The 21,004-nt window shown below is 43.7% G+C and overlaps 1 protein-coding gene and 1 pseudogene across 1 annotated transcript in view; one reads left to right on the top strand and one right to left on the bottom strand.

The window, feature by feature from the left end:
- The first annotated feature begins 5,785 nt into the window (after window positions 1-5,785).
- On the top strand, window positions 5,786-6,353 carry LOC114703327 (annotated as a pseudogene).
- A 3,098-nt stretch (window positions 6,354-9,451) lies between these two features.
- Serpine2 (serpin family E member 2) overlaps window positions 9,452-21,004 on the bottom strand; it is a 64,037-nt gene continuing 52,484 nt past the window's right edge. Inside the window, exons 5-9 of the mRNA XM_028884103.2 lie at window positions 19,585-19,783; window positions 18,249-18,349; window positions 14,607-14,693; window positions 12,059-12,142; window positions 9,452-10,205 (exon numbers count right to left, since the gene is read on the bottom strand). Coding sequence (XP_028739936.1) covers window positions 10,168-10,205; window positions 12,059-12,142; window positions 14,607-14,693; window positions 18,249-18,349; window positions 19,585-19,783 — 509 coding nt within the window. The 3' untranslated portion in view covers window positions 9,452-10,167. The remainder of the gene's footprint in view (window positions 10,206-12,058; window positions 12,143-14,606; window positions 14,694-18,248; window positions 18,350-19,584; window positions 19,784-21,004) is intronic.

Here is a 21,004-nt window from a genome sequence, read left to right as displayed (position 1 = left end):
AAGAGAGACTACGAACAGCGAGATTTATTTTCGGGAAATGAATCTAAGTACATCAAGCTCTTAGTCCATCTACTTTATTCCTCTGAGATAAAATCCTATCTACACAGCTTCAGGTCTGCTCTTGTGCCTAGTTCCTTTCTTGCCTGATTTCTCTCTACCTTTATCTGCTGTCTCCTCTAAGTTCTATCTTAATTCTATCATCTTAATTCTGCCTCATCTAGGTTCTTCTCATCTTGTTCTTACCCATCTGGCTCTTCCTCATCTTCCATCTTGTCCTCAAGTTCTCTAGTCAAAGTCCTCCTTATCCTTCTCAGTTCTCCGTCCTTAAGTTCTCTAGGGTATTCAGTTATAAACCCAAGAAATAGCAATCCCTCCCCACCTCCAGCTACATTACCAGGCTTGAATTCCTACAGGGAATTATAGGACAGGTAAAAATTTTCCTCAGGCAGTGACTGTCAGGCTTTCTTTTACAACCCAAAGGGAGTGGTTAAAGGAGGTCGACTGAGAGCTAATATCAGTTAGTATTTCAAAAAGGGAATTTATGTGCTTAAATTACATTCCTAGAAGTGGTTAGGTAAGAAGTTAAGAGTCTATAATGTTAGTAAGACTGTATGAGAAAGGAGGGTCTCAGTTTAAATTGCATAAGAAATAAAGCTATCCGCCTGACCTAGGAGACAGGCGTTGTTTCCACAAGGGTGTTACCTTAGTTTAGAAGATCGTTTGGCCTTAGATGCTTGATAGGTATTTTAGATAAATACACTGTTAGGAGTTCTTGGGAGTACATAGCATACAAGAAAATCATTGTAGGAACCAGCTAATATTGTTGGTTAAGCGGTGGCACTCGTGGCTGGCAGCGGCCATGCCAAGGGAGGAGAATCACGAGTCATAGTTACCTTTCTAGAATTTTATTGGGAGAGAGGGGGGGGGAGAGAGAGAGAGAGAGAGAGAGAGAGAGAGAGAGAGAGAGAGAGAGAAGAAGAAGAAGAAGAAGAAGAAGAAGAAGAAGAAGAAGAAGAAGAAGAAGAAAAGAGAAGAGAAAGGAAGAGAAAGAGAGAGACCTCTCAGAGGGAAGAGAACGGAAGGAGAGAGTGCGGAAAAAGAGAGAACGCACAGAGGGCCCGCCCGCTTTTTAGGCTGGGATGCCGTAGCAGGCTGGTGACGTAATTAAGGACATAATCCTTATAAATATATCTACAAAAGTTAAAATATCACCAAGGCTTCTTAAGCCATGGATTGACCTTTGGAAAAGTCCTTGACTTTTCCAGGTAGTAGTTTTTGTGATAGTAGCTGGATTCCATTATATTTTCCTGCAGTTTGTAGCAGGCATATGTGTATATGGCATATGATTATGTGACATGACTTTCCCAGGTCACACACATCTTTATAATTCTATGAAAATGTCTGCCTGAGCTAGCCCACTTCCTCCTGCTTCTCAGGACGCTGTAGTTAGGAATTTGATAGGTGCATACTCCACCTCTGATGCCAAGATATGAGTGTTTGGTTTTTCATTCCCACTTTCCCTGGGAAAAGAGAAAATAGTAGAGATGCTGAAAATAAAAATTTTTAAAGATTTTTTTTTACCCTTTATTACTGTAAGGAGTATGTCCTTAATTACATCACCAGCCTGTGAGGGCATCCCAGCGTAAAAAGCGGGTGTGCCCTCTGTGCGTTCTCTTCCTTTCCGCACTCTCTCCTTCCGTTCTCTTCCCTCCTCGTGGTTTCTCTGTTTCTGTTTCTCTGTTCTCTCTCTCTCTGTCTCTCTCTCTGTCTCTCTCTCTGTCTCTCTCTGTCTCTCTCTCTCTCTCTCTGTCTTCCAATAAAGCTCTAGAAAGGTAACCATGGCTTGTGATTCTTCCAATCGGCACTCTCCTCCGCCGGCATGGCCGCCGAGCACCGCAGCGTAACCAACAATTGCTACTTGAAAAGGCACTCAAACATCCTGCAACTGCTGGTGTACCATCCAGGCCTGTGTTCTGATGTCCACTGTTTCCAGTCCCTTTTACAGGTATCCTGTACCATCATCTTTCCAGTCCTCAGTTTGTGAAGACCTACAGCCCTTGTAGTTGAAGACCTAAGAGCTGTGGCTCTTGACTTTGGGTATGAGACCACACGAAGTCTCAGCAGAATACTGAGGACGGCTTGATTTATTATCTTGCAAACTAATGCCGCCCCCACCGTGCCACCAGAAGAAAATCCAAGCCATCAAAATCTTCAGGCCAGGCACGGCAGTGTCTGATTGTCATCACAGCCCCTAGAAAGTAGAAGCTGGAGGATCGGAGTTCAAGGCCAGCTCTGGCAATACAAGCTGGAGGCCTGTCAACTCTGGAAGACTCCAACTTCCTCCCCACTCTGTAGTCCCCCTGTCAAAAATCTTAATCACAAACCACAAACTGGGTGTGGTGAATGGAATCACAGCACTCAGAATGAGAAAGGCTGAGGCTAGAAGGTCACAAGTTTAAGACCAGCCTTAGGTACATAGTGAGACCCTATTTCAAAACAATTAAGTTACACAACTCACAGCCATAGGCACTTTCATACTTGAGAAAAAGAAATGCTCAATTGTGTTTGGGTTCCACTGGCACTTATGTATTCGTAATTAATACACAATTAATGAGTTAAGAAAATGTTCTTGGAGGAAAAATAATTGAGAAAACGAAAAACTTACCACCCCTGCCATTGAGGAAAGCCTGCATGACTTGATTATTCAAAGAAACTTTTTGCCAGGATTGTGGTACATTAAAATTGCAAAGTGGTCTAATGAGTTTAATCTATTCTGGTTCTTTCTCTGCACAAGAGAGGAGTCATGAGGTCATTTGCAGATGGAGAAAGGTTATTTATTTCTAGCCCCGAGAACAGCTTGCTGAAGATGTCCCCTCTACACAAGCCCCTTCATATCAAGGCAGCATGTCACTGAAGGCCTGGAGACACTTAACAGAGACCTACGGCTAATGAGACAAAGGTAGAGAGAGAATGCTCAGCTGACCGACTTGATAGAGATGTTCATGGGGAGCCTGATAGGTGGTCACTAGGATTCAGTTCTTGGCTCTAGGACAGGTGTCACATTCAGGAAGGGCTGTTCCTATATTCAGTTAATTACATTTGCAAGCATTAGTCAGCAGTGTTCTTGGTATGATGGAAAACGTTGATTTCTATCCTGCTTCTCATTTAAATCACATCTGTATCTTTCCTCAAGACTCAACAGAGAAGACAAAAGTAATTTGACAAACGTTGGAGGGGATGTGGGTTGATAGGATTGCAAATAGGTCCAGCCACTCTGGAAATCAGCGTGGAGAATTCTCAAGAAGTTAAAAACAAATCTACCGTACGATCTTGCTATACCATTTCTGAGCACATGCCCAAAGGACTCAACATCCTACTCCACAGATACTTGCTCAGCCATGTCCATTGCTGCTCTGTCCTTCACTTGGTGAATGGACAGTAAAAATGTGGTGCATGTACACTATGGATACCATTCAGCTGTAGAGAAACCGAACTCAGGAACAGGTAATTGTATGTAAGTGGCTGGAACGAGAAAACCATACTGAGTAAGGAAACCCAGACCCAGGAAGACAAACGTTGCATATTCTCTCATCTGAGGTTCCTAGCTCCCAGTCTTCAGATGTGAATATATACCCTGGACTAACTTCAGAAACCAGGGGAAAAAAGAGAGAGAGGGACTATTGTGGGGGCAGGGAGAAGCGATAGAGGAGGAAGAGCAGTATATGTGATCTAAAGGGGGAAATGGGGAGGTTAACTGGGGATAGAATATAGAAGGAGGGTAAAATAACAGGATGTCCGAAAAAGTTATGAGGAATCATATTGTTAGTTACCTAAAAATACGTATACTACATAGAACTCAACATATCCATACATATACACATATATTATTTATTCATTTATTTTTTGAGACAGGGTTTCTCTGTGTAGCTCTGGCTGTCCTGGAACTCTATCTGTAGGCCAGGCTGGCCTCAAACTCAGAGATCCACCTGTGTCCGCCTCCCAAGTGCTGGGCCTAAAGGCCTGTGCCACCATGCCCAGCTGCATATATAGTTTAAATGAAATGTTTCTATCTAGGCATACCTTGGCAGTAACCAACAGCTCTCTAATTGAACTTAAGACTCACTCAATCAGAGGCAACTTTCACCTGGTACTGGAAACCTAGCCAACGACCTAGAGATCCATGAATTCATGGATCTCGGAGAATCTAAAACTTCCACTTTACTAAACTATCATAATCCTCAAATACACTCTAAATATTATCCTAATACCCACAGAGAAGTGTAGACCTCAGGCCTCATCAAGGGGACTTTTTTGCAGCAGAAGGAGCCCATTACAGCAAAACCACAACCAAACAAACAAAATGCAGAGCTATGAAACTCCATCACAATTGATATGTCTGCAATACAACTCCTGCACCCAAGGCTCAAAGATCACTGTGGAAGGTGGAGCAGATTAGTAGGAGCCAAAGGAACAGGAAGTTTGCTATGATATTGTGTCTCCTAGAGATGTCAGAGAAGCTACGTCCATGAAGACTCAACAACATGGCTGCCTAAACATGACCTGAACAAGGAGGACATCAACAGACATGCTAATGTCGGAGGAAAGCTCAACTCCAGACAAAGAACTCCAGGCAGCTAAGGAATGCTGACAGTAGGAAGCAAGTCTTCCCTGGAGAAGAGCATACCAACTGGTTATCCAATACCAAACGGTCGGTCCTGAAACCTGCATACAAGTAACATTATACAGACCAAGCAGGTTGTACTTATATATTTAGGAACACACACACACACACACACACACACACACACCAACACAGACAAGAAATCTGAAAGAGAGCAAGAAGAGTGGGTGGCCTGTGGGAGGGCTTGAAGGGAAGACAGGGAAGGAGGAAATGATGTAATTATAACATCAAAAGATTATAAAAATACTTTTTAAAAAAGTACAGTAGTTTGGGACTCTCCAGACAATGTTTTGTGGGCTGTTGTGGTGGTGATGTATTGTGTATCCTAATAAATTTCCCTGAAGATCAAAGAACAGAACAAGCCACTAGATTAAACATAGAAGCCAGGCAGTGGTGGCACACAACTTTAATCCTAGCACTTAGGAGGGAGAGATCCATTTGGATCTCTGTCAGTTCAAAGCCACTCTGGACTACATGAGATTGACTCAGTCTAGGAGAAAAAACACAGCCAGGCAGTGGTGGCACACACCTTTAATTCCAATACTTTGGAGTCATACGCCTTTAATCCCAGCACTAGGGAAGTTGAGACAGGAAATTATATGGGTGGGCGGAGAAACATATATAAGGTGTGAGGAAAGCTTTTCAGGCTGAGAACTCCTAGAGGTAAGAGGTGGCTTGTTCCTTTGTCTCTCTGATCTTTCAGCGTTCGCCCCAATATCAGGCTCCCGTTTTTTGTTTGCTTGTTTTTTAATAAAAAGACCATTTAGCAATTCGTGTTATAGGCTGTAGACCCAACTGCTTATAGAGTGCCTGCCTAGTATGCACAAAGCCCCGGTAACACATAATGGAGCATGGTGGTACACGGCTGTAATCCCAGCAATAGTGAGGCAGAGGCAATAGGTCCAGAAGTAAAGTTATCCTCAGCTTCATAGAGTTTGAGGACACATGAGATCCTGTCTCAAAAAGAACAGCAATGGCTATGCACTTTGTGGCATTTTCAAGTGGATTCTCAGTAGGCGGAGGACACACTATTTCAGCAGTCACATTAAACTGAGGACTCGACTTCCATTCTTTACTGCTGGAGACAGCAGTCTGCCAGGGTCGGTAAAGGATCCCAAGATGGCTGGGTGTAAATTTGCTCTAAAAACCATTGATTGGATAGTTTTTGTGGAGGTTATACCCTGAAACCAAAAGACAATTGGAAATTCCCTAAAGTCCTGGAGTGAGACCCTCCATACCAGGTTGGCTAATGTGTCTGAGAAACCACCAGCGATTGACTGGGCTTATTACAGGGCCAATGTGGCCAAGGCTGGCTTGGTGGATGAATATGGAAAGAAGCATAATGCCCCAAAGATTCCAGTGCCTGACGATAAATACACAGCCCTGGTGGACAGTGAGGAAAAGGAGGATATGAAGAACCGCTACATTTGTGTCTGAATCCCAGGCCAGGATCCGGCAATATGAGACAAAGCTGGAGAAAATAAAGAACATTGTCCCCTTTGATCAGATGACCATTGACGACTTGAATGGAATCTTCCCAGAAACCAAGCTGGACAAGAAGAAGTACCGGTACTGGCCTCAACAGCCCAATGAGAACCTGTGAAACAGGCCAGGAGGGAGCGCCAGCCCTTCATTCTAAAACTCTGGACATTAAAATAAAGCATTTACATAGGAAAAAAAAACCCACAACTGAGGACTCAACTATCACCCAAAGCTTAGCCAGATCTCATCTCTCCCAGAAGTCACTGTCGATGGGTCCTTGAAGGGAGTGTTTGGTGCTCTGTTGACTCACTGAATCCCTGAAGTTCTTCAGACCCTTCATGTGAAGCTCAGGCATCACCCAGTTCATTTTTCAGAAAAACAAAGGGACAGGCATAAAGGACACTCCCTTGAACCCTTTTGTAAAGTTCTGGGTGACTGGAATTTTTTTTCCGGGTCACCTGTCATTATTTCCTTTATGGGATAGATACTGATAGGCCAGTAAGACATCATAGCAGCTGGCGTATCTGGGTCACTGTCTGCTCTCATTTCCCAGCATCTCAGGAAAAATTGAAAGTCCCCATCTCATTAAGTGACAGAAGTGTGATTTCACTGGCAGTTGGCTCCATTTCCTCCTAGGTCTACCATTTTGTTACTTTAAGAAAATTGCAGCCTGCCTCCTGCTCAAACTCAGTGTGGCATCTAATCTATGGTAAATCATTCGCTCAACCATGTCTACAGAGTAAAAGTAGTCTCTCACAGGCCTGTAATTTTCCTAGCAGTGTCCATATCTTACATTTATCCCAGTTTCCCTCCAGGAAAAGAGCTTTCAGAAAATTGGTATTTTTGAAGACACGGCCTGCAGACTGATTGGCTTAACTATATCACAAGGTAAAAGGTTATGCATTAAAAAAAAGATGAGAGGAACATTTCCTCTCTGGTCCGGGGGATTGCAAAGAGATTTGATTCCAAATTGGCCAGGAGCCGAGTGTAGGTGTTGAGTAGAGGAAAAGTAGAGATGGCGGATTGGGAGAACTAAGGGAGAAGAGGATAGCCTGGTACCTCAATGCCACGACTTCCCAAGTTCTGTGCATCACTGACCTTTGAAACTTTACCAGACACTTGGAAATTTCAAGTAACCAGTTGAAGTGTGAGCAACATATTCATCTCTATACTATACACTAGAGCCACTCCAGCATCCAGCAAACTCTCTGGTCCTTTTAGAAGGAGCTTTGTAAGGGAAGAGTTGGGAGTCCAGGGACTCTGTTGACCTTGGACATCTCTCTCTTGGACTCATCTTCTTTTTGTCCTGCTTCTGTATATCATCAATGTACTTGAAATAGGCAAGTACTTTGCTATGCCAAGACTGTGTCTGTCCATGCCAAGGTTTGGGAAAAGGACTCCCCAGCATTTGATACCTGGCAGTATTTGATACCTAGACACTTGTGAGGTTTAAGTGTCAACTGCCTGGAACAAAAGGTGGATGCCCATGGAGGTGGTAAAGCACTGTGTCTGGGTTTGTCTCTGGGGCTGCTTCCGGAAGACTGGCACTTGGATCAGTGGACAAAGGGAGACCCACCTTCACTCAGGGTGGGAGGGCATCATCCCATCCATGGAGAGGAAGCCAGAACAATACAGGAAAGGCAACATTTCCTCTCTTCTGGAGGTGGGAGCCCATCTCCTGACTGGACCTTCTCGCTCCAGCTTCTCAAGCCCTTGGCCTCTGACAGAGTTCTATCATGGTTCCTTCACTGCTCAGGCCTCAGATTGAGCTGTGTGGTCGTCTTCTTTGGTTTTCCAGCTTACAGATGGTATACTGCGAGAGTCATGGCCTTCATAACTATAGGAAACAATTCTTGTAACAAACTCCCTCTTGTGTGTCTCTATCTGCATTTACTAGTCCTTCCCCAGGAAACTCCAATACAAAAGAGGACTTGAGTAAATAACAAGTAGATGAAGGCAGGTTATAATTCTCATTCCATTGCCACTGGCACAATTGTTCTGACCACTTTTTAAAAAAGGTTTATTTATTATGTATACAGTGTCCTGCCGGCATGTATGCCTGCAAACCAGAAGAGGGCGCTAGATCTCATTACAGATGGTTGTAAGCCACCATATGGGTGCTGGGAATTGAACTCAGGACCTCTGGAAGAACAGCTAGTGCTCTTAACCGCTGAGTCATCTCTCCAGCCCTAGCATTATTGTTTTAAGTAATTCATAATATATTACTGACTCACAGCAGAATAAAACCCAGTAAGACTGGATCTAATAGGCATTAATAGCAAGGGCATGTTTGCTAGAATGTGACTTGAGGGAATTATTCAAAATAGGTTTTTGGTATTTGCTTCCTTTTCTTCTGTGGTTTCAAATACCCATAATTAAGCATATGCAAACAACATAGTTTAGTTCACTTTATAAGTAACAATTATTGTATCTAACAAGAAGGTCAAATAGTGCTGAATATGACTGACATTTTGATGTAGCATAAATTGTGGAGTTTCTGGGCTTAAAAAAGTAATAAATTAAGTAATAAATTCTTAAGTTTTGGTAAGAAGTGCTTTCGATGGTCTTAAATTTTTTAAATTATACTTGTTATTTGGAGGTGTTTGTGTGCAAGCTACAGTGTGCATGCGGAGGTCAGAACCACCTATGGGAGTCAGTTCTTGCATTACATGGGTCCTGGGGATTGAACTCAGGTCCATCAGGCTTGGCAGCAAGTTCCTCTGCCTGCTGACCCATCTTGCTGCTTCAAAGTCTTCAACTGTTATGATGACAGGCTATACAATTCTTCGAGACACTCATTTTAAAAGCTCCCGTAAATGGTAACATAATTGTGATGTTCAAATTCAACGTGAAAAACTATCCCCCTTACATGAAACAAAAATTGTCCATTCAAACAGCAACCCCTCTAGCCGGTCCCTGAAACCAAAACATGCACTGCTGCTTAGATTTTTCAAAAGACAGAAATCTCCAGATATTTCTTTCTATACTTTATGGAGTGCTTGTCTGTGGAGGATCCTTAGCTACTGCTCAAGTGAACTGCAGCTGAGGCTAGAGCTGGGATTACCATCACAGTCACTGCTGGACCAGCGCTATAAACTGAGACGCACTGAGGCAAGGAACAGCAATTGCTTGTCAGATTGCAAGAAAAAGGACAGAAACAGCCCAGGAGCTTACAAGCTGCCGAGGCACAAAGGCTTACCATAAGAGATCGAGGTAAGGGTTTTGAAAAGGCTGTTTCTTTTGATGTCATTTTTCAAACAGAGAAATGGCTTCTTTTAAATTTTTTTTTTTTTTTACTACTTGTAACACTTTATTTTTTTACTTTATACAAAATACAAAAAAATGCCAATCCAAAGAGTACAGACCAGTAGTGACGGGCACGTGGCTTGACAGCAAATTGTGTCTAGCAAGACATTAGTTTTCCAACTGTATTTTAGTGAATACATGCATTATATAAAAGAACAATAACAACAACAAAACAACACACGAAGAGGCTACAGCTTTCACTAGTTCCACCCCTTACCACCTTCAAGCCTTTGGGTGGAAGTAAGGGAAAAAGAATTAAAAAGGCAAATGATATTTTTTTCCCCATAAAAACAATGATAAAATGTCTTCCCCCCCTCCTCCTGTCACACTGATTAAACTTCTCCTGGAAAGTCACACATATAAACAAAAACAGAACAAAAATCCTGATCTGGATAGACAGCAAATACTCAAGGGGGTTGTTAATCTAGGTAACTGATCAGTAGTTTAAGGAAATCTTTTAGACATCTGGAAGCCCTCCTGTTCATTCTTCACTACAGCATCCCAGCCATCCTGCCCTTTCTTCTGACACAGCCCTGACCAGAAACACTTGCGTCACCGAACTGTTGCTATGAACTGGTTTCAAAAAAGAAAGCAGTGTACAAAAATATTTAACAGAACTATGAAAGATGTGGGGGAAGGGAGTCTTTCTTCAGAACCGAGTCGTCTTCTGCTTTGCATGGGTTTCTTTTGTCTAATCTTCAGGGCTTGTTTATCTGCCCCAGGAACAAAATAGCACCTACAGGGTTAAAGAGAGATAACGTTGGACTCCTTAAAACGAATTCACAGTGCAAAATGGACGGTGCTGCATGCTGGGGAGGGAAACCTCTTGCTCATCTGTGCCATTCCATAGAGCTTTCTCAAAGGGTAGAAACAGTCTCTACTTTCACTGTGCAATAATGGTACCCACCCACTGCTCCAATGTGGTGGCTGCACTGAGGACAGTGTGACCAAGAAGTTGACATTTTAATTATCATTTTAATGAAAGTTTAGGTTAAGTAGCCACAAATGGTGAGAAGCTCCAGGGCTGGACTCATGAGGTGTGACATACAACAGGCAAAACCAGAGATAAAAGAATAAGGAATTACACCTTCTGATTAAAGTAATAGCAAATGATAAAACCTATTAGCACCCACAGTGTATAGATGTGAAGCCAACCTTTCCACGAAGGCAGGTTTATACTTCATAATTAAATAAAAAGAGGGAGACTGTTACTATGCTTATTTTACTTAAAAAAAAAAAACAAAACTATGATTTTCATTTATTTCTTTGTGTGCGTCTGCGTGAGCTTGTGTGCACTGAATGTATGTAGGTGCCTGCTGAGGTCAGAGGGCATCAGATCACCTGGAACTGAAGTGACAGGCAGTTGTAAGATGCCTGATGATGGGCTCTAGAAACAGAACCCAGGTCCTCTGCAAGAGCAGGAGGCACCCTTAACTGCCGAGCCATCTCTCCATCCCTACTATCTCAACCCCCGCCCTGTTACTTATCTTTTTTAAAACATCATTTTTTAATTAAGAAAAATTTTCATACAATGTATGTTGACCATTTCTTCTTAAAGATGAACTCAGTGGGCTGGTAAGATGGCTAAGTAGGTAAAGGATGTGCCATGTAACCACAAGGACCTGAGTTCAATCCCAGCATCCACAGAAAAAGCCAAATATGGTGGTGTATGCTTATAGCTTAGAATCTCACAGAGACAAGGAGGGTTCCTGGGGCTGGCAGGCCAGGCTAGTCTAATCTTCAGGTCCCAGGTCCCTCTCTAAACAAAAACCAGGGTAGATGGTACCTAAGGGATGACAGCCAACTTCGGCCTCTAGCCTTCATACATGCATATATGTGCACATGCGTCCATACAGCTGCCCCCGTACACTACACTACACTATACTACACACACACACACACACACACACACACACACACCCCACACACATACACTGCACCCCCACCCCCACAGAAACTAAAGATCAGAGCCCCGTTTAAGAAATGAACTGGGCTAAGATCTATTGCATAGACAATTCCCAAGGCATTATATCACAAAAGTTGAAGACAGGGGCTGGATAGATGGCTCAGAGGTTAAGAGTACTGACTGCTCTTCCAGAGGTCCTGAGTTCAATTCCCAGCACCCACATGGTGGCTCACAACCATCTGTAATGAGAACTGGCTCCCTCTTCTGTGTATATAATAAATAAATAACTCTTAAAAAACACCCATACACATACAAAATGATAAGATAATAATAATAATAATAATAATAATAATAATAATAATAATAAGTTGAAGACAGAGTGTGTTGCAAAAATTTAAGGGATTTTTAAAACTATGAAGGGTGTGTTGAACCTTCTTATATGTTAAAAACCACCACCTTCCTCCAAACCTACAATCTGGGCAATATTCAAAAGATCCCATCAAACTCTATAATACAGACTTGACTTTCCTTCCTCTTTAACGAGGGTGGTTATAGTATCCATAGCATCTCCTTGCAGCTGACATGAAGAAATGGATTAAGGGCCACACGGATGGGGACAACTGTAGCTGGAGAACACCTGTCTGAGGATGGAGAGCCAGGGATGAAACAGAAGAACCACTCACCTGTGGGATTATGTCGGATGAAAAACAGGAAAGGCCTGTCTACTATGAACCAGGGGGGCGATGACCTGGCAATTAGGATTGCAGCTGCGGAAAGAAGAAGGTGTGTTAGCCAATCAGCAGCAGGCCAGTGACTGCACTCCCAGATGCTGGTGTCTGAGGACACGTTTGCTTTGTCCCCTAAGCTGGCACACTCTAATGGTCTCAACGGTCACCATTTACTGAACACTGGGCTGGGCTTTTCACAGTCACTCTCTCCTTTATTCTGTAAAAGCCCATCTTCACAATACATGTACTCAGTCCTCATAGGCTTATGAGGACTGGATGACATAAAACACACTACAGCTCTCAGGACAGAGACTGCCACCAAATGGGCATCCAGTGCATACTTGCTGTTATTATAAGCTATTTTTATTCACGCCATCTGCCATGGCGATAAAGCCTCTGGACCTCTTTAGCCTACCCACATCCTTTCTGCAGATCAAAGACTAGCTCAGAATGCTCAACTGTTGGTTCTGCGCCTGCTCCTTTGGTACATCATTCCGGTGCCCTTTGCAACGGCAACAGAGACAGCTAGCTCATCTGCATCTGTTGTGCTACACTACTGCACAGCTCGTTAGTGCAGAGACCTGCTTTAGAAAGTACTTTCTGTTATTCTTGTAATTCTGGGGATACACCCAGCACAGTGCGACTGCTGAGCAAGTCATCATCTGCCAATGAACTACACTCTACCCTGAACGAAAACTTCTTTAGACACATAGATATCAGTCTACTCTGCTGACCAGTGGCCGGCCCCATTTAACAAGACTGAAGGCTAGCAGAAGGGAGAAGGCTGGTATAACTACCAGTGTCTGGTACCATGGCCCAGTACTTTCCTCAGACTTCTGAAAGATACACATGAATGACTCGGGCTTGCTCTTGGAAAGGGAATACTCAAAAAATTATGCTGGGCAAACCACTTCACCCAGAATTACAAATAGACAGCAGGCATTACAGACTGACTTGGGTCTCCCTAAAATTTCTATGTTGGGGCACTAAGCACCTAATATGATTACATTTGGACACAGGCCCTTCACGGAGGCTGTAAGGGACACAGAGGACCTAGAGGTGAGGCTCCGACCCAACAGGACCGATGTCCTTATTAAGATGGGGAGGGACACCAGGGATGTGACAAGACCCCATGAACACACAAGCCAAGGAGAAAGACCTGAAGAGAAGCCAAGCCTCCTGCCACTCTGACCCTGGACTTCTGGTCTCAAGAACTGTGGGAAAATAAGTTATCTGTTAAGTTCTCTAGTTTCTGGCATTGTTATGGGAGCCTGAGCTGACTAATTCAGCAGCGACAGGGTGGTGACTGGAGCCCTGAACTTGGTCTAGTATACTCTGCTGTAGTGGTCTTGAAATTCCTAGTACAATTTAGAGCAATGCGGCTATATTTCCATTCACATAGGTTTACTTTACAAATCATGTAGGTGGTCCTGACTGAAATACTAGTTGGCAAAACTGACAAATCACTTTGGTCAAATTTAAGAGGTAGCAATCACCCAGAAAAGACAAAGGGTATTTTAAAAATAGCCAACCTCATGTTCTAGGTCTTTATGTTAAGTGCTATTTTAAAGTAACAGAAAAAAAAAAAATTAAGTATTTGTTTGGGAGGTAATAAGGTGCTGATTCTATAGAATAAATGATAACTTTGTTTCATAACTAGAAAGAGTCAACCACCCAGCAGGGTGTGTGCAGTGAAGTTATTCTGTGAGCTTACAGATGGTGGCTCAATCTCCTCATTCACCATTCCCATATGGGTGACTGATGGCAGGGGACAAACGAAGGCTTTCTTTCCTTACGAGCTGCCAAGGGGACACATGTAGATGTTCTAATGATCGAGGAAGGATGCACAGCTCTCCTGTCCTGTAAACCATGCCTGTCCTGAAAATGATGCAGATTCTTTACAGCACATCTGTGCTTTCCATCACAGAGAGCAAGGACCAACATGCAACTAGGCTTGGGCTAAGTCTACAGCGCCAACCCCTGCTTTAATAAACAAAGCTTTATTGGAAGACTAAGTGAGCCGTACCCACTCACTTGCAGACCCTTGGCTGCCTTCTTGCAGACTTGAGGAGTCTTGCTGGAGACAGGGAGGCCCACAAGGATGAAAAGCATACTGTCTGGCTCTTTCCAGGGGAATGCCAACTCCCCTCCTAGATGGAATTCCTACACTAACATGACTTTTCTTTTCTCAGTATTAGTGTTCAAATCCAAGGCATCAAGTATCTTGGGCAAGTACTCTACCACTGAGCTATACCCCTGACATCAACATTTTCATCATCATCATCATCATCATCATCATCATCATCTTCTTCATCATCACCATCATGAAACACTTCATCATCTACCTATACCCACTGCTGTCTCAAGGGTCAGTCTCCCCTTCCTACCTCCCCAGGGCTCAGCTGGCAACAAGGCTCCCTAGAGATTTGCTAAGCTGATGAGTGAACTGGCGTGTGTCTGCTTTCCCACGGGACGTGACCTTGCCACGTGACCCAGAACTTACTTGTTGCTGCTGAAGCTTTGGTTCCATCTTCACTGACTTCAATTTTTGCTTTTTGCAAGATATGAGAGACATGAAGGCTTTCTGACCCTGTTCCCAGAAAACACAAAATCAGCAGTTGCTCAATGAGCATGCCATCTACGGTGTCAAGAGTAACCTCAAAGCCATGGCAACTTCCAGTTTTTAAAAAAGGGTCCGAAGTAACCTCTGACCGTCCTACAGACTGAGGGCTGGAGGGGGCTGTCACTTTCGGTGGATTTCAATTTTTGCTAAATGATTTGTAACTGTTACTTCTGGAAGGGACTCCCAGACCCCAAATGTCTCTAATCATTTCAACTCAGGTCACTATTGATTTTAAGAATGAAAAGAACAGAGATTTGTAAAGGTGCCATTTTTCCAGAAGAAGAAAGACAATGGTATTATCCAATTTGTTTTAGCCCACTAGGTTTCCTAGTGGCTGTACCCAGCAGGACTATGTAAGATGTTGATTGGACCACGGGCCTGGGTACCAGGTGTTTGTGAGGGTCTACACTTGACTGCAACTAGCAAGGGGGAGGGCTTTTGCTCCACCCCTTGGTGTTGTGATAAATAGATATTTGGAATAAAATTCTGGGCTGGAAGATAAGGATCCAGGCACACCTGAGTCTAACCTGTATTCTCTCTGATTTCTCTCCCCTCTCTATTTCTAACTAAGTCTTTTATCCCTCATTCCTCAAGAGTCTCTGGGGTAAATAAATGTGGGGGTTGGTCCGCCACAGATGGCACCTGAACAGAGACAAAAGAAAGGGACAAAAAAGAAAAGAACATAACCCTAGGACTTGGCGAAAGCATTGAGGGGGCATCGGCATCGAGAGTGTAGGCATGCCGATAAGGAATTGAAAAATGAAGGCAACGGTATTTTATTCTTGGGGGTATAGGTTAGGTGGTGAAATACCGCAAGGCTGGCTGCAGCATTAGATTTCTCTCTATACAGGTTCTCTCTCTCTCTCTCTCTCTCTCTCTCTCTCTCTCTCTCTCTCTCCTCTCCCTCTCCCTCTCCCTCTCTCTCCCTCTCCCCCTCCCTCTCCCTCTCCCTCTCTCTCTCTCATCTATAAAAATTAAGGTAGAAAATAGAAATAATGGGTTAGGAATATAGAAAAGAAAAAGCTTAGGGTAAAGTAGGATAAGATAAGCCTAATTATGGGGTTATGAATGCAAAATCTTGGGGAATGATCAGAGGAAATATCTATCAAAGAAGAACTTAACAGGCAGAGAAAAGATTCTCATGGAAGCTTTTGGCCTATGGGCATTGATTCGGGATGATCTAAGCCCAGAGAAGTAGGAGGGAACTGTCCCTGAGGCGGAACAAATATAGACTGTCCATCCCAGAAAGGATTTCAGATGGGGAAACAGAGGCTCACGGGTTAAGAACTCTGTCCCTAGTCACACGGTTAGTTAGGCACAGGAAGTGCTGGCTTTTTTAGCCCCAACCACTCATCCACCAACACAGTAGTGTGGTAGTATTCTAATTGTACTGAAATGTGATTTTGATTGTATGTTAATAAATAAAGTTGCCCGGGGGTCAGAGCTATTAGAGCCATAGAAAGAGCATGGCGGTGGTGGCACACGCCTTTAATCCCATAGATCTCTGTGTGTTCAGGGATACAGCCAGCATTGGAGACATACGCCTTTAAGACCTAGAGGGCTGTGCATACAGACAGTGACAAGGCAGTCACGTGTTTGGGTTTACAACCAATGAGAAGGCAGAATGACTTTGAAACGACGGACACACAAGGAAATAGCTCTTTTTCGGGAAGTTGGGACACAGCAGGAGGAAGGGTGAGATTTTAGCTCTGAGCTCTGACCTCTTGGCTTTCTCTTTTACATTGTTTCTGTGTTTCTTATTTAATAAGATGGTTGGTTACATCAACACAGTAGTATGAGGGAACTCCTGGGTAAGGCCAGGCCCAGAACTGCAGATGAGTCTTGGGGACCCTTTAGTGAGGGTCCTCACTTCCTTCTCACCAAAGCACAAGGAGCAAATGATTCCCAGTGGGTGGCACTGTCCAGGAGGACACCAACTCCTGTCAGCATGAGCCTGATGGGACGTGGGTCTGGATGAAGAGAGCAAAGGGCTTTATTTTGGGGGGTGGGGTGGGAGGTCACCTGGTGTTGCATTGTCTGCAAAAACACTCAGCTCTAATATGGCTAATTGCGACTATGTGCATGTTTATGTGGCTCAGGTGACCTACAAGGTTAAAGAGAACAGCATAAGGAGATTCAGGGCCCCGTGGTCCTCCTGTTTAGTATTCAGACTTTAACAGGTGATCTGAACAAGAAGTGCTGCTCAAACTTTATTAGGCCAAAGGATCCCATTAAAATAAAGGTGGTGATTCAGGAGGTCTGGAACAGACCCAAAATAAGCGTTTCTAACACAGTCCCAGGTGATGCTAATATTCTGGGCTGGGAACCAGGAATGACAGGGAATGGGAAGATCAATAGAGCTACAGTTCCAGCAAAGGTGCATGTGTGTGGTATGTGTGTGTGGGGATGAGGTGGGGAAGTGCTTCTGTGTGTGTGTGTGTGTGTGTGTGTGTGTGTGTGTGTGTGTGTGTGTCTGTGTATGTGTGTGTGTTGGGGAGATGAGGTGGGGAAATGCTTCTTCCCCACCAGAGATACTCAGATATTCTGGAGCATGTAAGTGAGGTTGGCAATAAAACCAAATTCTCTACCGGTCAAGGGTTAAAATCCACCCTGGAGTACTTTGCATGTCCAAACTATGGCTTTTCTTTGGAAAGTGTTCTAAATGTAGAAGAAAAAGACCTGACCTATTCAAACAACTCCAGGAAGAGTTACAGAGGATGGCAAATATGGGAGATGATACTAGGCATGTCCTATTAATAGCTGCTTGGGTGAATGACAGTTCTAATCAGACATATTGAATTACTTATCTCAGACATGGCAAAATACATTTCTGGATACAGGCAAGCCTACAGTTGCTCCATGGAAGTAAATTAATGTTTGAGAATTAAAAAAATCTTTAGTTTTTTTTTTCTTCAAACCCAAGTTTGTATTAGAAAATAAAGAATAGCTGGGTGGTGGTGGCGCAGAGACAGGCATGTGGATCTTTGTGAGTTCGAGGCCAGCTTGGTCAACAGAGAGAGATCCAGAACAGGCACCAAAACTACACAGAGAAACCCTGTCTCAAAAAATCAAATAGAAAGAAAGAGAGAGAGAGAGAGAGAGAGAGAGAGAGAGAGAGAGAGAGAGAGAGAAAGAAAGAAAGGAAGGAAGGAAATAAAGAACAACTAAGTTCTAATTAAGAGGCAAACTCTGGGGTTACAGATATCTCTCACTCAGCAGTAGAGCACATGTCTAACAAGCATACAGCCCTGGGTTCAAGTCTCAGCATGGACAAGTTTTTGGGTAACAGGCAATATATGCAGAAGTCCTTATCCCCGTGGTCCCTCGGGCCTCACATGAAATGCACAAGTAAATGATGAACGCTGATTGACAGGTTTACAGTCAACAGCATCTTTTGGCAATGCATCAAATTAAAACTTGCATAGGTTTAGGGCAACACACTCCTGATCGTGATTTTTTCTTTTTGAGGAAATAAGGACCCGTAACACTTTCTTGGAGTTTTAAGTTTTAAACTCGACATACTTGTTATTTTTGCAAAATTTGCCTTTGATGGCTCAAACATCTCAGTAATGCCGAGGGCTTTCAGTGGCTCCTTCAGATCTGTTTGTGCCACAGCCGTGAACCTACAGGAATACAGAATAATATGGGGGAGGGTCAAAATGCTATGAATGATTCAAACATGACCGAAATCAGCACGTTTACACACAGATTCTTTAAGGAAGACCTTGTCACCACTCTGAACTGCAGCCTGACTTCTAATATTTAAATGAGTAATACCCTCTACCCATTCACAATGAGCATGACCATCCACGTGGGGCAGGCACTCCATATCTCAGTGACTTTCTATAAGAGTGGTTAGGATGCAATTAACACTTAAGATGTATTCATTTTTATCTTTTAGATGTATGAGTATTTTGTCTGCATGCATTTATGTGCACCACATGTACACATAGTACCAAAGAAGCCAGATGAGGGCACCAGATCCCCTGGAAGTAGAGTTATAGATGATTGTGTGCTACCACATGGTTATTGAAGACCAAATCCAGGTCCCCTGCAAGAGCAGTGAGCACTCTTAACCACGGAGCCACCTCTCCAGCCCCCTTGGGAGAAAGACTTCTAATGCATGTAAATGTACTACTCTTGACTACTTAACTCAGTGGCTAGAGAATTAAAAGCTATTAGAATTCTCTACTCCCACTGAGGTGTGGCTAGACACTCTGGAGAGTGAGAAAGCTGGTAACGATGGGAAGTTCACAAGGGAGACAAATTCCATCACTCCCTCTGCACGTTGGAAAAAGTGTCCTTTGAATTGTTGGGAATTAGGATGCACCAAGAATGGGCTGCTTTTGCCCTAGGCTGGAGTCATTAACATCAGAAATTCCATTTATCATTTACTTTGAGGGTATACAAGAAAAGCTACCTTAAATATTGAGGCAAAGAACTTAGCTGGTCACAGCCCCACAGGCCTTGGGCTCTCCCAGCTTCTAGCTGATGCCTGAATGACCAGCGGTGTTCCTTATCTCACCAAGCTCCTTAGACTACTGTGTTCTCACCCGTACTAAATGAAGATTTTTCAATTCTCTGACTGGAAAAGATACCTTAGAAATGGTTACAGATTCATGAATTTGCACTCGTGGGATTGGTTCCAAGGCCACGGCTGCCTGCTTTCCTTGAGTATCATCATTATCCCACCACAAGCAGGCACTGCAGGGTCTCAGAGAAAGCTTTCATAAAACATAGCCTGCTGTTCCCCCAAACACACTTTCCACAAACAATCTTAGCTCTCCATTTCTACTATGCAGTAGGACAGGTATCCCTTGAGCAGCGCATCCTTTCTTTCCAGGGAAGAGACACTTACTTGGGCAGGACCAGCTGCATCCTCTTGGGTACCATAGTGTTCATCCAGCTATCGATGGTCTTGGTACTGATGTGAGGGATGATGGCAGAGAGTGGGGTGGAGTTCTCGGTTGGCAGGGCGATCAGCATGCTGATGCTTTCACCGTGGTAGGGCAACTCAATGAAGTTGTACCATAAGCCATTGGGGGTGCTGGTAGACCCTAAAGAAATCAGAGGTAGATTTAGTGTATGCCTGCTGACTTCTAGACAGGGCACAAGTGGCTGCCAGTCACCAGGGAAGCCACAGGGGAAAGACAGCAATTCAGTCCACAAAGCTCCCTTTGCTACAAATAGCTTCCCCTCGGAAGGACAAAGATAAGGACAATGACTTCTTTCTTCCCTGGTGCAGAATTCTCCGTCTTCAGTCTAGACAGAATGCCTCTGGGCATCGCTAAACTCACTGTAATTCCGCTGAATAGAATGTAAGTAGATCATTAGGAACTCACCACACAGTGCTTTGTAAGAGGTTGACCTTTATATGGATAAAAGAATAAATTAAAGCTACTTTTGAGTTTTTTTTTTAACATTTTACTTTGTTTTAGAAAACACCCTGTCATGTGTTTAAGGTGTACAATATGATGGTATAGGTAAGACGCAGCAAAAGCATGTCTATAGTCAAGCCAGTTAGCCTATCCATCATTTCTCAGTTACATGTCAAAGTAAAAAAGGAGCAAGCTAGCTGAGCACCAGGTTTCACCTCTGTTTCCCAAGTGCAGATGCAGGATGACCAGCTGCCTCATTCCACTGCCACCATTAACTTCCCACCACAATGGACGAGACCCTCAAACTGTGAGCTGAAATAAACCCTACCTTCCTTTAGCTGCCTGGGTCAGGCATTTTCTCACAACAACAAGCAAGTAAGTAACCCAGCAACAGAGACCAGACTACAACAGCAACACCATACATAGTACAACCGAGCCGTCAAAAGGACCCTGCTGGCACTTCTAGATCCATGGGGGGGATTTCTAAAATCTTTACCGAACATTAAACCTTTAAAGATGAACTCCGTGAGCCTGATGAGGTGACATGGTCTTCCCGTGCCCCCTCCCCCCTTTATACAGATAGAAGTATCGAGATACCAAAGTATGGACCCCACAAGGTTGCTGGCGTGACAAAATGAGAAAAGGTAATATATGTAGTAGTATGCAGGGTACCCATGGGGCCCTCCTCTACCTCCTCCACATGAAGTACAACACAAGAAAGAGAAAAGAGGAAACGAGTTCCTGTGATTTTCTTCCTTTTTTTCCCTCCCATCTCTCTGGCCCCTTGCTCCTGTGATTTTCACTGGACCTTTCTTGGCCGATGACCTCAGTCGATCATAGCTTCTGAGGTGAGGAACTCTGGACAGGCCACATCCCCAGGGAAGGAGGACAGAAGGCCAA

The sequence above is a fragment of the Peromyscus leucopus genome, chromosome 13 (genome assembly GCF_004664715.2).
Source record: "Peromyscus leucopus breed LL Stock chromosome 13, UCI_PerLeu_2.1, whole genome shotgun sequence".
NCBI classification, from domain to species: Eukaryota; Metazoa; Chordata; class Mammalia; order Rodentia; family Cricetidae; genus Peromyscus; species Peromyscus leucopus.
This window is presented reverse-complemented; position numbering and strand designations above follow the sequence as displayed.